Source organism: Vidua chalybeata, chromosome 3 (assembly GCF_026979565.1).
Source record: "Vidua chalybeata isolate OUT-0048 chromosome 3, bVidCha1 merged haplotype, whole genome shotgun sequence".
Classification (NCBI taxonomy): domain Eukaryota; kingdom Metazoa; phylum Chordata; class Aves; order Passeriformes; family Viduidae; genus Vidua; species Vidua chalybeata.
The window spans coordinates 52,321,302-52,337,360 of NC_071532.1; the positions used below are offsets into that span (position 1 = coordinate 52,321,302).

The following is a 16,059-nucleotide window of genomic DNA, read 5'->3' on the forward strand; positions in this document are numbered from 1 at the left end:
TAGCCCACCTCGGTCAGAATGTCAAGACACAAAGGAAATACTATAAAGGCTGTGAAAAATGCCCTTCCTTCCACAGCTGGCTGAAGCTAATGCTGGCTGAGCTGCAAAGCTCTTGTCCCTACAGTGTCAGTTTTATGGAGCACAGATTGCTTCAGTGTCTGGGGGTTCCTGCCTAGGTTACTTTACAGGCACTCAGAGCACTTTTCTAAGCTGTATTTTTTAGTTTAGTTTACAAATAACTTAGAAATGGAAAGCACTATAAAAGAACTAAGTGGTAATTGAAAAAAAAAGTTGAAAGAATGAGAGAAATTATGATAGAATGAGACTAAGCCATTTAAGACTGAAGAAAAAGAGCAGCAGGTTGCTAAATATACTAAGTAGATAAATAAGCCAACCTGTAATGTATTAGACTTCAAAGAGATTTTAGTGTAGATTTGTCATTTTTATCCTATCACTTCACAGATGACAAGTGATGTTTGCATCAATTTGGCTGGTAGCTTTTCCCTCCAAGCCTTTTAGCTTTTTATTTTCATTAACTGAGCTAAAATTTTTCTTTTGATGTTAATTAAAATTCCTCTCCTGCATGTGGGAACAAAGTTGCTTTGGGGAGATATTAAAGTTCTTACTCAGAGTTTGTGTCTGTAACCTGAGAATGAATGAACTAAATCTACCCTGCTCCTCCTTTCCTCAGGCTCTTTGGCAAGTAAAATTCGTCGTAGGGATACTCTTGCTATCAAACTTGGCAACAGACCATCTAAGAAAGAGTTAGAAGACAAAAACATCTTGCAGTGTACATCCGAAGAGGAGAGGCAGGAAATCAGACATCAGATTGGAACAAAGCTTGTGAGGTATCAGTCACAGGGTCAATGTGGTTTCACTGGGTGGAGGTGGAGGAAGAGAAGTGAGAACACTGGGTTCATGTTTTAAATGCAGCCCAATGTGCGCTGTAGGATCTTTGTGGTACAACTGTCCAGTGTTTTTATTTCTCAAAAACTTTAAACTCTCAATAATAGATTTTTTTTTTTTTTTTGTCCTGCAAGAAACAAAATCTGAGAGCTTTTGGAGTTTTGGGTACTTTGGTTAAAAAAGGAAAGAAGAGGAGGAGGGTAAGAATGAGTCCACAATAATCAATGCCATAGTTCTGGTTCTTTCTCAAATTTGTTAGCAGAACTTCCACTTGTATACCCATCTCAGACAGAGCACTAGTTTCTGACCCCCAGAGCATGCCTGTGCACGTTGTCCCTTCTGACCCTTCTCCTTTTCCTCTGGCTCTCCAAGTCCTTCATTATCATATACTGATCCCAGCAAAAGAAGTTGAGCTGGTCAGTGTTTAGTGTTTTACTGTACTCACCTCTGAGGCACGTCTTTCTCAAGCTGTTAAACTGCTTTGAGATGTTTGTTACTTTCTTCTTCTGGACTTGAGAACATTGCATTAAAAAATTCACTTGCCTTTTACAGGTTTTTAAAAAAAAATCTTTACATTTATTTTGGCTTTTGTGGTCTCTGAGAATAGACTACAGCATGCCTGTATTTTGCTAGACCTGTCCCTGTTTCTGTTTGGCTCAGGAATGTTGTTCAGATTTGGAGGGTGTCCTGTGTTTTTTTGGAGATTCCCAGATACAAGGTAATCCTGTCAGTACTGCTCCCATACAGAGTACATAGCCCTGCATCAACACCCAGAAGAGCTGAGTTGCTCTGTGAACTGTGTGTCTGTCCAAGGCAGCTATTTCATTACTGAACTGTAAGAGTGATACATCTACTGTGCAGAGCCCAAGGGTCACTTTTCTTCTGCTAATAAAGAGTTGTGGTTGTTATCATCACTTTCATGAACAAATCCCAGCTCTGGTGATCACATCCTGCTTGTCAGTCCTCCCTTGGGGGCTGGAGCTGCAGAAGCTGCTTTGTGGGTTCTGCTGGAGAGCTGAAAAGCAATGCGCACAGCTCTGCTTAGGTGGCAGGAGACAGTATCTGTGTACATCAGGGCTGTGTTCGTACCCAAAATCACATCCAAGTTTGATGCCAGTTTCATAAAAGCACTGGCAGCATCGAGGTCTGGTGGGAAATCTGTTCCCACAGCTCAGTCGGGGTTGTCTCAGGTCCCCACCTGCTCTGGTCACCAGCTGATACTGGTCACCTATGGTAAACCTGCCAGTCCTCTGGGAGAAATCTAAGAGTAAGAGTGAAATCTAAGAGTAAGTCCAAGAGTGATTTGAAGTGGAAGAGTGTCACGAGGCTAAAGACAGTCTGTAATGTACTGTGTGAGTGTTGATGAACAGAGACACCTATCTTGAACACACCTGCAAAATTAGTTTTACTGCTGAAATTTTTCTTGCTCCTTTCCTCAAGTGAACAAGTGGACTTGTTTAGTAAACACAGAGACAACATCAACCATGTTCTTCCCAGTACAAATCAGAAAATTAATATCTCAGTTTGGGGTTTTTGTAATGGCAGTTATTATATTTAGGTAGCTAAATAAAATTAGGTTTCAGGTAAAGCTCCCAATTGTATTGTACATACAAGCTAATGATGAATGAACAGCTTATGTGCTTTGTTGGTTTTGGTTTTTTAAAGAATTTTAGTAAGACTTCAAAATATCAAAAATATCAGAATTCATTCAAAATATCTGAGAATAATCTAACAATTGCACAACTGATTATAATGATGATATGATGCTTGGGAACAAAGAAGGTATATGGATTTATTCATAAAATTATACCTGTGAGGACTTTAAATTTGCTGGTACAAATTCTGTAATATTTTTCAAGTATCAGTTATTCATGTGTTCAAATGGCAACACTACATCTTTTAAAACAAATGGCCACTCTGGCAGTTATTGTAACTGCCTGGAAATGACTTCCAGAAATTACATTTTTTAAGCTGTATTACAAATCCTAATGTGTCATTTAGATCTGGTTTTAAATCAATCACTTACTTTGTTCTCACAGGAGACTTAGCCAGAGGCCCACAACTGAAGAGTTGGAGCAAAGAAATATCCTGAAGCGTAAGTATTTCTTTCAGGTTTCATATAGTATTTGCTTAGAAAGGGACCATGTGTTGGATTCCTATGGAAGCCCATCATTGTTGTTCCAATATTAGAACCATAACCAGAGAGAAATGATGTTCTAGAAAATAATGTGTCATCACTTGATTTATACACTAACCTGTAATGGTAGCTTTGAAAATTCCCTTTATTGAATATTGCAAATTTTACTAATCACAATCTCACTTCTTGAAGTTGGTCCCAAAGACCAGGAATGACTTGGATACTCTTTAGAAATAGTTCTAGGCTGGTTAACCTTCCACCTAATTTTTATGAGGAGGAGGAGGAGGAGAAAGGAATGTCAGTTGTAGATGCAGGTGGGATGGAAGGGCAGAGGTTGGAAGGAGGGGCAGAAAGAGGAAAGACAAAGTGTTCAGCAGAAAGTCAATAGATACATGCCAACTACTTCAGCATGCTGGCCTTCATATTCACTTCTGACATAAATGTCTTCTGTACTGAAACATGCATGAGATTCTCACTGAATATCTTCCCATTGATTAAATCCTTCCTCATATCCCTGCTGAAAAAAAAAGTCTGTAATTCAGATAGTCAGTGGTGGAGGAAGTACATTAGATGTTTACCCTTTATACCTATTCTGCCATTTACTTATGTTGCTTCTGTTCTTTGGCTGGCAAACTCTTCAGAACAAGCTTTGTTTTGTCTTTCTTAATGAATCTTTCCATAATAAAGATGTTACCTAAACACAAAGTGCAACAGTTTCCATGCCCAGCTCCACCTAGTCCTGTGTTCATCTTGCAGAGGTGGCTAGTACGTGATGGTTAAGTAGAAGAAATAAATGAAGAAAAGACACTTTATAGCAATAAATCACAAATCACACAAATAACAAACAAAAAAACTCTTAAGGCATGAGAACTTCTCACACCTGATCAACAAGTTGGTATGATGCTGTTATTTCCAGCAATTGTTCAGTAAGCTGGAGCTCATCTGTGCAACCCTGGTGTCAGCCCTGATGTGTAGCATGTTATTGGGAAGGGGAAAAAAGAAAATAAGATATTTACCTGACAGCATCCATGGACTGATGACTCTGTCACTTGCTCAGGCTAGCAAATCAGGGAGAGGGCAATTATTGGCTTTCAGGCAGACCATCCTGATAATAAAATGCTAATGAAATCTTACTGTTGTTTGAGCTTTCAAATGCCAAATAGTGCCATGTCTTACTGAAAAGGCAAGCTACAGTTCATGCTTGCACAGGAGAGGGATCAGGGGACTCCTGTCCGGCACATAATGTGAATAGACCTTCTAAAACTGTAATTTCCAAACCTATAAATTTCACAGATAAATAAAAATAGAATTGGAAATAAGAACTTTTTTTTATATGTGACAAACTGTTCATGCTGGACTGTGTGAGAAAGGTAAATCCAAAACATCTTTGGTGGGCCAGGATACAGCCACTGAGCTGGGAGCACCAGCTGGGCTCCCTTATTGCCCTTTCTCACTTATCTCAGGGTAACCAACCCAGCAGCGAATCTGTCATGTATTTAATGTCCCCTTTTGCCAGTGTTTATCCATTCACTTCTTTTGCAATAAGTAGCTCAAGACTGGAAAGCAGTTAATATATTTCCTCTCCTGTTTCAGCTTGTTTACTTTAAGCTTTTGGCAGTGCACCAGGCTTTGCACTCAGTGCCTCCTGCCATCCTCCCCTGCTGCTGCTGGGGGGGTGTCTTAAAGAGGCCAGGGAGAGCAAAAAATAAAGGCTGGAAAGCAGAATTGAAAATCACAGAGACCCTTGCGAGCACATGGAGGAACTGCTTTTTGCTCATCACTGAGATATCAAATACTTCAAGTTGAAAGTGATCTATTAAAACCAAAGCAAGCCAAAAGCAAGACAGGGTTTACGATGAGAGTCTGACTCAGAGTCCTTTCAGGGTGCAAGTTCTCTCTAAGCTGTAAGGCAGTTATATTTTGCATCAAAATTATTGCCATTCCTTCCTGTGGATCATTTGAAAATGTTTACACTTCTTAAATGCCTTTGTTGGTGTAGTGAGCTTTTGTGAGTAAGTTGGGATTTCTTTCATAAAGTGTCCTTCCTCATATTTTTTAAGCAGTGGATAGAGAGAAGGAGTTATATTATTGTGGGTATGTAAATTGCAGCTAAGGGGATGTATTGTTTTGACTAATATTTATCAGACTTTGAGGTTACATTAAGTGGTAAAGGTCCAAATGTTTACTTCAGGATAAACTTCAGCCAAAATCTTCTAAGAGGTTCAGAAAAAAAAATCCCTACTTTTCTTCCTTTTTTTGTATTTCCAGTTAGTGAGCAACTCTGTTTTGCAAGAAGCTTTGTTTTGATAATATTTGCAGATAAACCGGTTACTGAAAATCCTGTTTCCAAGTACTATCACAAGACATTGCAGGCAGATTTGTATAAAAGCTGTTTGGATAAAACTATCCAGACTTCTGAGACTTCCCACACTAAAACAAAGTTGCGACAACTCAAGAGTCCACTTGAAGGAATACATAAAGCCCTGTGTTTTTTATAAGTCAGGCTTCTTGTGCACTGGCTTTCAACCAACAGTATTTATAGTATTGCATTATGGCAAAGAAACTTTTTAGTCTTCCAAGAATTTCAGATTAAGATAACTGTATTTTTTTTCCTGTATTTGTAAGGGACAGTGAATTTCTTATACAGTGCACCTGCATGCCTGCCAGTAATGGGTCTGTAGAAAATGGAGTTTAGCTCTCGATGCTTGTTTAGAAATATTAATGGTTATCTTTGCTTGTAAAACCAGGAGAGAGAAACAGCTTCATGCATTTGAGAGTACTGCAAGAAGCAAGTGCTTTGTTTGTCTTCTCTTTCTCTTTCCTTAGCAAGCCCACAGAGAAGTCTAAACATAGCTAATCCCATAGGGACACAATGGAAAGTTCAGTTTTATGCTCCAGGAGTACTTTTTGCTCAAGAATGGAGCAGTCCTCAGGCAGGACAATTTGTCTCTTTTCTTCTCCCCTTCTGCTACAAAACAAATGTCCCACAGAACAGAAGGTGACCAGATTTAATGTGGTAAAAGTTGCAAGAGCAATAATGTATAGATGACAGGGAAGCTGCTTGTTTGGCTTTGATTGGTGGATTATTTAACTTGACGGCCACAATAACTGATGCTAAACAAAATTGTTTCAATTAGGAGTCAAATCCCAGTTTGACCTCCTAGGAATTGCGAGCAGGGAAGGAGGGAAGCCATAATTTTGCTGGGATCTAATCAGAGACTTCTGCAAGCAAAGGGCGCTTGCTGGGCTGGTTCTTTGCCAGTAGGGCAGCAGTAGGACATCTGAGGAGGGGACTTGCAGCTGAGAACGCTGTGTTTATATTTTCTCTTTCCACATCACACAGATTAGATCTGCTTTTAAGGTGGAAAGCTGTGATAAGTGTGTTCCTGTGCATGAATGTGTTTCTGTTTGGCCAATGAGTCATTTCATACCTGCAGCCAAATCTTGGCCCTCTGGCTGGAATTTTCCACAACACCTACAGGAACCAGGAGCACCAGACCCATTATTTTTAGCACCAAACATCTTCTTAACTCCCTATAGCAACTTTCAAAACTTTTACCTTAAAAGACCAAAAACACAGTGTAGTTTTTACTGTTTGTAGGAATTTGTATCCAGGCAGCATTTCTGTAGCACCAGGCTTAAAGCAAGACTCTCCCCAGCAGGCTGGAGGTGGGAAATGGGTCCTTTAGGTACAAGTCAGGAGCCTGTGTGCCAAACAGCAGATACAGTATATTACTAGCAGCCACAATATTTCAGTCCATTTCCTTTAGCTCTTGAGTTTTATTCCTAGAAGTAAACCAGCTTGAACGTATAAAATCCTGTCCCCAATTTCATGCAGAAGAGTGTCAGTTCCTCTTGGGTTTGATACCCCCCTCCTTTTCCCAGGATTTAAGGAAACTCATGGTGCCTCCTGTTGGAATTATCCTCCAGAAGATGGCCTGCTCCAAGGGGTACCTGACCCTCTGCCCAGTCACTAAGATGCTTGCCCTTTTTCAGGGGTTTTTCCTTGTCTAGCCATCCTACTGTGCGGTCATCTGCTCTCCACAGGGATGTGGCTTCACAGCTTGGGATAGGCAGCTAACCTTCAGCCTTCCCAAATGTCTAGAGCAAGTTTTCTAAGGTATTTTATCTTCCTCCAAAGTACAGAGAAACGGTATTTCAGGTGGCCATGCTGTTGGTAGTTCTTCCTTAAGGTATGCATTAAGCAGCATGAGCCCCTGTTTCTTACATGAAGCATCTTATTGCTGCTTCTTAGGAGACACTGTGGTTTAGATAGCAAAGAAATGCCAAGATATGAATTATGCACAGCATATTTTACAAACTAAAGTAAGAAAGGAACAGTACAGTGATGTGTACATTCAGCTGCCTTTTTTCCTGTTCTGTCTGCTATGGGAGATTGTCCGAGGTAGGACTTAAGCAATACCATTCATGAGTGGACAAAATTTTTTATGTCACATGATTCTCAAGTGAATGGAACCCCAAAGTAATAGTTTGTGTTTAATTACCTCAGCTACTGTGTCTATTAATTGCAAAAACAAAATGTTTAGACAAAAGTGTATGGGTGATTTATCTGTCCTAAAAGAGCTAGAGACCATTTGACTTTTTTAGGTGAGGCTATTATGAGATAAGTTATACTTTAAAGTTATAAGTCCTTAAATATACCCAACTTATTTTTGATAGATACATTCATTTTTAAAATTTAAATGTAGATTAATCTCTCTATAGTTATAGATAATGTAGAGTAAACTATCCAGTTATAGTTATTCTTCAGTTTGAATTCATTTACAGTTCCTCTATGGAAACAGGCTATCCATCTCTTTTTCATTTAAGAGAAAAGCAATTAATAAACCATAAATTACGTCCATATTTCAGTATCTCAGTAACATCACTATCAACCTGAAATCCAACCTAATCCTGGCAGCAAGCCTGTGCGATTGCACCTTGCTCTTGGAAACCTGATGTTGGTGTTGGAGTCTTCTCACATAGGCAAGCATTGCCTTTTTCCTACTTTTTCCCCTCTTACTTTTTCATTTTTATAATTTGTCCTCTCCTCCTTTCCCTGATATTCTTCTTATATGAAAGCACTTGAATAAGCAAAGGATATCTGCAAGTACCATGAGGTGTCCTGATGTAGCATTTTCTCCAGTGTAAAAGTCATTACACAGAAATTCTTCTTAGGCCAGGTCACCTCTACTAAGACAGCAGGCTGGCCATAGGAAACAAGGCAAATACAATTATACCAGGTTTTAAAACTCCCTTTTCATCTATACAAATTGGCTGTGTCCAGAACAAATGAATTTCTTTAAATTTATAGTTAGCCTTGAACTGTAATGCAGAGTCTGTAAACCCCAACCATGAATAAAACAGGATCAGAATTTTATGTATTTCTCTAGATGGGGTATTTCAGCCACAAAACTTAGCATATAACCATCAGAGTTGGACTGAAAGGGCAAATACTGTCTTTCAAACCATAAGCAATTTAAAAATATGCTGAGCCCACATGAACATGTCTTTCTAAGTGTGCTTTTCACTGGCAGTCAAGAAATCAAGTTTGGTTAGAACAGAAATTTGTTAAAAGGAAATTGTTTCATTCATATGCCCAAATACATTCTAAAAATGGACATAATTTTCTGCTGTACTGGTTCATTTGGTCCAGCTAGTGGCCCTTAACCAAGAGGGCTTGAGTGTTGGATCATATGTCCCCATTATAAAACCAGAAAAAAAAATTATATAATACAACCAATTTGCTATCAAATGACAGTGAAACAAATGTCATTGATTCATGTTCTGTAGAAGTAGAAGAAACTTGGGTAATTCAAATACTCAGAGCAAAATTTTCACTTGGCATTTATAAATTAAACTTGTATTCTAAAGTCGATGTTGGAAGTAATTGAAGTAATTGAGTAAGTAATTGAAACATCAGGCAACTATTTCAGGGTACTTGCTTGCTGGTACACAGAAAGGAAATGACAGGCACCTTCTCTTTGCTGTGCTCGTGACCCACAGTTGACTTGAGATGTCTACAGAATCAGGGGAAATGCGGATAGGGAAAAGAATGAGAGCATACAAAAGCCAAAAAGCAGACAACACATGCGACATCATCCAGAAATAAGAGGAAACATGAGCCAGGACTTGGAGTTCTGAAGCTTTCAACCAAGAGAAATACAGTATGTGCAGTTATAATACTTAAATATTCACTCCTTTTTATCTCTTCTGAAAACAGAGAAGAATGAAGAAGAGGAACAGGAAGCCAAAAAAGAAATAAAACGTAGACTCAGTAGAAAGGTGATGATGTGCTTTTTTTGTATTGTGTTTTTTTGTACATAGAATTATGTTCCATAAGAATCTAAAAATCAGTGTATAGACGTTGCTGTAAATGTCCATCAGTTATTTTCCCAGATTAGAAATCTGCTTAAAAAGCAGTACAAGCCAAGTCCATGTTGGGGGAAGCCCCATCCTGTCCAGTTCCCCACACCTGGAGAAGTATACCAAGTCTGGCCATATTGGTGTTTCTAAGCAGGGAGCATAAGTGACAGTTTTCCTCTGTAGCAGGACCACCCCTGTCACATATGATCAAGAGCAGTCACACCTGTAGATCTGCTCTTCCCTAGAGCAATGGAGAGGGCAGCAAAACAATGTGACCCCTACAAAATCCCTTCAGTGCTTTTCTAACCACATCAGTGGTCTTAGCTTCTGCAAGTGGGATCATGCTCATTGTTCCTGGAAACGGAGCAGTTACAGATCTGTTCTGGGAGAGGATGGGAGGAGTTTTCATAAGTATCCCTGGTCTGCCTGTTTCTGCAAAAATACAGTTTCCTTAATATGATTATCCTTAGTTAATTAAAGTGAATATTGTTTGAGGTGACTGAAACAATTTGGCATTATAATGACCCCTAGATGGTCAAAACCAGTTTCTTTTGTTAGGCAGATACTTCGAAATATCACATATTTTTGGTATTACAGTTTTAACGCAGTATAACCGTTAATGCAGATGGCCTAGTGGGGTAGTGCCAGTTGCAAAGTCACAATTAACATTCCAGGGATAACTGTCATGATTCTCTGTGACCTCCCCGACAAAGACTATTTTTATAATTGAAGAAATCAGGTTAGGCTGCCTCCCCATTCCTGCGCAGCGCTCCCAGGACGGTGCCTTTTTTTAGATACCTGAAAGTGACCCTATTTAGAAATACCATTAAAGTTCTCTAGAGATTACATCATACCCTCCTCTTTTATTTTATTTCATCTTATTAAGCATACTATTTTCTGCCTCCCGCTTACAGCTCAGTCTGAGGCCTACAGTGGCTGAACTTCAAGCGAGAAGAATCCTTCGATTTAACGAGTACGTGGAGGTCACGGAATCTCCGGATTATGACCGTCGTGCTGACAAGCCTTGGGCCAGGTTAACTCCTGCAGACAAGGCAAGGCACAAATGTAGATTATAAGAAAATGTTTTCATCTGTCACTTTTGGGGTGCTTTCCTCTCGTTTACATTCTCTTGATGCCAGCATCACAAATGACATCTGCTGGTGACAGCAAGATTATCATGGTGCAACTGTGCACCTGCTGCCTGCAGCTAAGAAAACCCACTCAGGTGCTTACTATGAGCATATTTTCCACCTCCATTATGACAGTTTGGGCCAGGACTTCTAATATTTTTTTCTTATTTTTAAATCCTTGCTAAGATAGATAAAAGTTTACCAAAGGTGGCCATGATCTGTGGGAATTCAGGCAGGGGTTTGCAGGCAAAAGTCCATGTCACTGCTACCAGGAGTTGCTTTTGCCACTCACTTGAGTGAAAAAAAAAGGTAGAAGCTGCTCCATCCTCCTCAAGGTTCTTGGCCATAACCACCAGTGCGGGAACTGACCATGTGCATGCAGCACAGCTTCTTGGGAAGCTAACATCCTACCCCCTAACATCTTTGCCCCTAACATCCTACAGTTAATATAGCCCTGCTGCCTGAGTGCAAAGGATGAGACAAATGATCCTCTGATTCTCATTAAAAAAAAATATTAGTCAAAGATTACCATAAAGTATTCTTCCATTTCCCTCCTGTACTACTTAATGAAAGATTCAGGTAGCCCAAAGTGCTGGCTCTTAAAGCACTGGGTCTGAACCAAGACCTATGGACTTTATGGAACTCCTGTGAGACGTGTTTGTCTTGAAAAGTGGTGTGTGCAAGAACCCATTCTATTTTAGCTAAGGGTAATGAAGCACTGATATTATTTCAGCTTATTTATTGTAATATTAAAAAATTGTCAGCTCATCTGACAATTGTATTAGGTCAAGGTGAAATAGTTAAAAATGTAGTCAGAAGCATCTGTAGGTGTTGGTTATGGGAGATGCTGAGCACTGTCTAGTCCTCCCATAGTCTGCAGGAGGTTAGAGGACCAAGCACCTCCACTTTGACAGAGGTCTAACCAGGGTAAACTGCACTAGAAAAAAACAATGGAGTTTCCTACCTACCTTTTTTTGTGGAAACTCCCTTGTCCTTTTTTTTTTTTTTTTTTTTTTTTTTTCCCCAGAGGAATCATTCTTCTTATTCCAGTAGGAGCAGAAAATTGTGCTGCAACTATATTACAGAGCTGGAGCTCTGCTCTCTTTGCTGCTGATTTGGTGCTCAGAAATCACTGTCTCTTTACTGGCTCTACAGCAGCCTCAAGTGAGCATGCTGTTGTGGCTAAACACAACCATCCCTGCTTAAATGGAAGTTTCTCATTTATAAGACTGCAGCCTGGTGATGCTATAATTTTATCACGCTGCTTGTCTGTTCTGCACTGAGGTATGCACACTAGATGACATTTCTTTAGGGATTAATGTCTTTATTTAAAGTGGTGAAAGAAAAGAATGAGTAAGAATAAACTGTCATTTCCTTTAACAGTGAAGGTAGGAAGATGTGTGGCATAGAAACAAAACCCCTTGTAGTATACATTAGAATATTTCAGAAACTGTATTTATTACTTGATGAAGTAAACTGCCTATCAGTCTCTTAACGTAAGCAACAAGGCATTTACAAACTGTACTGAATTTCTGTTGTTCTTTAGTATCTGCCAACTGAAAACACAAGCCTGAAATGTCCAAATAATTCACGTCATTTTACATAAAACTAATCAAACCTAGTGATTAATTCCACTTAAGAAAAAAAAAAATGCTGTTCATCTTGCATTTCTAAAGTCCGGTCTCCAGAGGGGAGATACAAGGACCCTGCTGTGCACAGTGCCTGTGCTGGCAGAGTGACTCACCAGCTCCTCAGGGCTGTGCCTGGAGATAGAATCACCTCCTGTCTGCCTACTCAGCAAGTGATTGTCAGGGTAATCCAACCCCTTGCCCATTTTCATCAGTAGAAGTGCTCTGTTTCAATGTGGGCTTGGTTCATCCATTGCAGTTGATTTGGTGTTTCTTGGTTTGCTTTTGGTGCTTGATGCTTTTAGTTTCTTTGTAGTGGATGAGTACTTTCAACAGCTGTAATTGAAAAGTCATTCATGCTGATGATCAGAAATGTGTGAATGCTGTGGATTACAGTAAGGGAAAATGGAAATGGGAATTGTAAAGCACCTGCAGTAGTAGGGCCACGTTTCTTTCAGACTCTTTATTTTCCTGAAAATTCATATTTCTTACGGTTGCATATATAATTACCGTTTATTAGGCAGCAATACGGAAAGAACTGAATGAATTTAAAAGCACAGAAATGGAAGTACACGAGGAAAGTCGGCAATTTACCAGGTGGGTGAATCCCTCTTCTTGTGTGAGAAATGAGCATGACAGCAACCCTCTGCTTTTCTGCAAGTTCTCTGCAGTTGTGTCATGATTTCTTTGGATTCCTATAATGAGTCCCCTTGAATCCCACCACTGATTCTGTTGGAATTCCCAGTACTTCTGATGCCATCTCTAGCTGATACAGTAGTGCAGGTGACTGCAATGGACTGGTCACTATGTAGAAAAAAATTGTTTGGGGAATCTAAAAAATAATCCTGTGCAAGAACCTGTTAGCTCTTAGAGATTAAGTTAGTAATCTTCAAGCTCACAAAATAAAAGAGTTTTCCTTCTCTGGCAGCACTCCCTTGCTCATTAAAGTATACATTTGTGTAGCTGCATTTCCTAAGTAAAAATTAGATGTTATTTTGAACTTCAGAAAAGCTCACCAGTATCTTGGCGAGCTTTCTAAGGGTCACTTAGGCTCCTGGCAGCAGTTTCTGGGGAACAAGATAGATTCCCTTGTTTCCACTTCTAATGTGTTAATGTGGATTTGTTTTGTTCTCTGCTTTAGATAACACCAAGATGTTGTCTGAAGCATTGTTATTTTTAAGGAGCTCTGAAGTGTCCACAGATTTTAGCAGGCTTTCAAAATTGGCAGAATTATTCCTAGGGGGAGGGACACACTTTCTGAAATCTCCATTGCATATGTGTTCATTTTTCTTGGAAGCTACAAAAGCTGAAAATTGCCACCAGCAATCAGAACTTGATGTTAGGATTGGCCAACATTGTGTACATAGTATTAATGTCTTTGCTTCTGCAGAAAATTAAGTCAAACCAAACAATTGTCTAAGACTGGGTCCCTTCTGTTTCCTGCTACTGTTTCAACCAAAGTCAGGATCTAAGCTAATGAGTGTGAATCACCTAATTAAAGAATGTGTCACAAAGAAAATTCCTGATGGGTGTTTCATGTATATACTACTTCACTGTTTGATTTCACAACTTCAGTGATTTCTTTCTCACCGAAACATGGAGTTTAAAAAAAATAATACTTAAAGTCACTTCTGTGTAGATACCACATAAACAAATCCATTTTCAAAAATTCAAACCACTTTCACAGACAGCAAGCCTAAGCCAGAAGATGAACCAGGATGCAGGGTTTTAATGGAGTGTTGCATTCTGACCACTAGAAAATGTCTTTTTAAAACATGGAGATGTATCTTTTCATTTGGCTTCTGATGTCGTTTTCTCTTTAGGTATCACGTAATATATCTTTTTCAGAATATATAAAAATACTACTTCTAAAAAAAGAGCATCCCAAGGGAGAGAATAAAAATAGCAGGTATAGAAACCAACCACCTGCCTACATTGTGGTGTTTCTTGAGTTGCATTGCAATATTGAAGCCTAATTACGGACAGGCATGATTCATACAAAAATAATAGGATATTTTTTCATGAGCTTTGAGAACAGTTGAGGCTGATTACAACTGGAATCTTGTGGAGTGACAAACCAGTAAAAAAGTGAAATTTTTTTTCAAGGAGGGCCTTTGAGAATGGAGTAAAAAATAGGCACAGCCAAATTGTGATAAATACAGGCAATGGTTCTATAGAGTGCTGAAAGAATTTCAACCTGAGGGAAATGAATTTTTTCTGTTCCTTATCCATGCTCTTTCGTTTCACTGGTCACGTTGTGGAGTTACTACACAGAAGTCAGAAGAGTAACACTAGGAAACGCTAATTAAGAGCAGAATAACATGCAGATGTCTTAAGTCAATTGCAATTTTGAAAACAAAAAGAGATCCCATTTTCTCTGGGACATCTCATTAAAAATTATGTTCTTTCTGCTACATAATATTGGATTGATACAACAAAAGTGATTTAAGAAAACCACAGACAGAAGTCTCTAGCCAGAGAATTAATTTCTCATACTTTAATTATTTTCAAGATAATGCAAACCAAAAGGCACTTGCATTGGCCCCTGATTAGCAAAGGCTATTCTGTGATAGACTGAGACAACAAGGAAGCTGCTTACTAAACAAAAATAGTTTCTAGTATATGGTTTCCTATATTATTGCAGATTAAATATAGATGATTTAATATTATAATCAGTACTTACAATATATTTGAAATGTTAAAAATTTATATCAAACTTGGAAAAGAAAGAACAATGGGTTTCATTGTTCATCATTTACTGTAATGCTTGTCAATTGACTGGTTTCCTAGTCCTAGTAATTTAGACTGATTCTTTCTGTTATTTCATAACAAAATCCAAGAAAATTAGTTTCTAAAAATAGAGAAATCAATACAAGTTTGGGAGGAGCATATTAGCAGGTGTTCATGAAGTGTTTCTAGTGAAAATGCTATATATAGTCCAGTATATTGTTTTTCCACAAAATACAAAACCCCTGTGGCTTTTTAGCAATCCTCTGTACCCTCTTTTAGCAGATGAGCTGCATAATTGTGAATGTCAGGCTTTGTGCACACCTCCTTCATTTGAGAAATGCATCCCTGTATTGTATTGAATCAACTTAGAGGGATAATGTGTGGAACTATTACGAGAAAATGTATCAAACAAAAACTTAGGTAAATCTATTGTGTAGATTTTACTACTTCATGGACAGATACATTTTAAGGCCATTTAAACAGAGATATATGTCTATACACTGAGAACCTGATACTGGTGCCCTCCTTACCCTTTTGCTTGGATTCATTACATTTAACATGATTTAGAATTTCAATTGCTGTAGGTTCCTAACTTATTATAGAAAGGGTGACACCTTTTGGAGCAACCCACTTCTCTAGCCATCATACAGGCAATCTGGAGTGATGTACATGCCCTACCTAAAAGCCTAAAAAAGTGAGGTATATTTGGGTCTTCATGTACCTCAGTTCACTGCTGTTAATAAGAAGAAAGCATCTGAAATGCTATAAAATTTGCTGCTTACTTAAAACACAAAATTTTTGTTAGCCTTATTTTACACAAGGATTAAAACCCCAGAATTTAAATTTTTATGGTTCAGCAAAGCTTTTCTGATAATACTTACTGACAGCATCTCCAAATAATGGATGCAATTGTAGCTAAATCTGTATTGGCAAACATACTGGAGATTCTTCTCTGGCCCTGAGGCCAGCAAGCTTGGCACAGCTTGAATCCATGCAGTTAAGCTGTTCCTCTCACCTCAAAACAGGGTGATGCCCCCCCATACCCAGTCTGCCTACTACTGTCTTTTGCTAACCCCAGCCATGCCCAGGCAGTACCTGAAAGCACTGGCTGACCCAAGGAAAACTCTGCCAGGGACCACACTGGCAGGTTAATGGTACAGAC

At 38.9% G+C, this 16,059-nt stretch overlaps 1 protein-coding gene across 5 annotated transcripts in view; it reads left to right on the forward strand.

Annotated features, from left to right (window-relative positions):
- PHACTR2 (phosphatase and actin regulator 2) overlaps positions 1-16,059 on the forward strand; it is a 130,751-nt gene that overhangs the window by 112,862 nt on the left and 1,830 nt on the right. For 4 of the 5 annotated variants that reach the window (XM_053938522.1, XM_053938526.1, XM_053938524.1 and 1 more), the window contains 5 exons: positions 692-848; positions 2,946-3,001; positions 9,267-9,328; positions 10,324-10,461; positions 12,688-12,764. In XM_053938522.1, coding sequence (XP_053794497.1) covers positions 692-848; positions 2,946-3,001; positions 9,267-9,328; positions 10,324-10,461; positions 12,688-12,764 — 490 coding nt within the window. The remainder of the gene's footprint in view (positions 1-691; positions 849-2,945; positions 3,002-9,266; positions 9,329-10,323; positions 10,462-12,687; positions 12,765-16,059) is intronic. The other variant, XM_053938525.1, reaches the window with a different exon arrangement.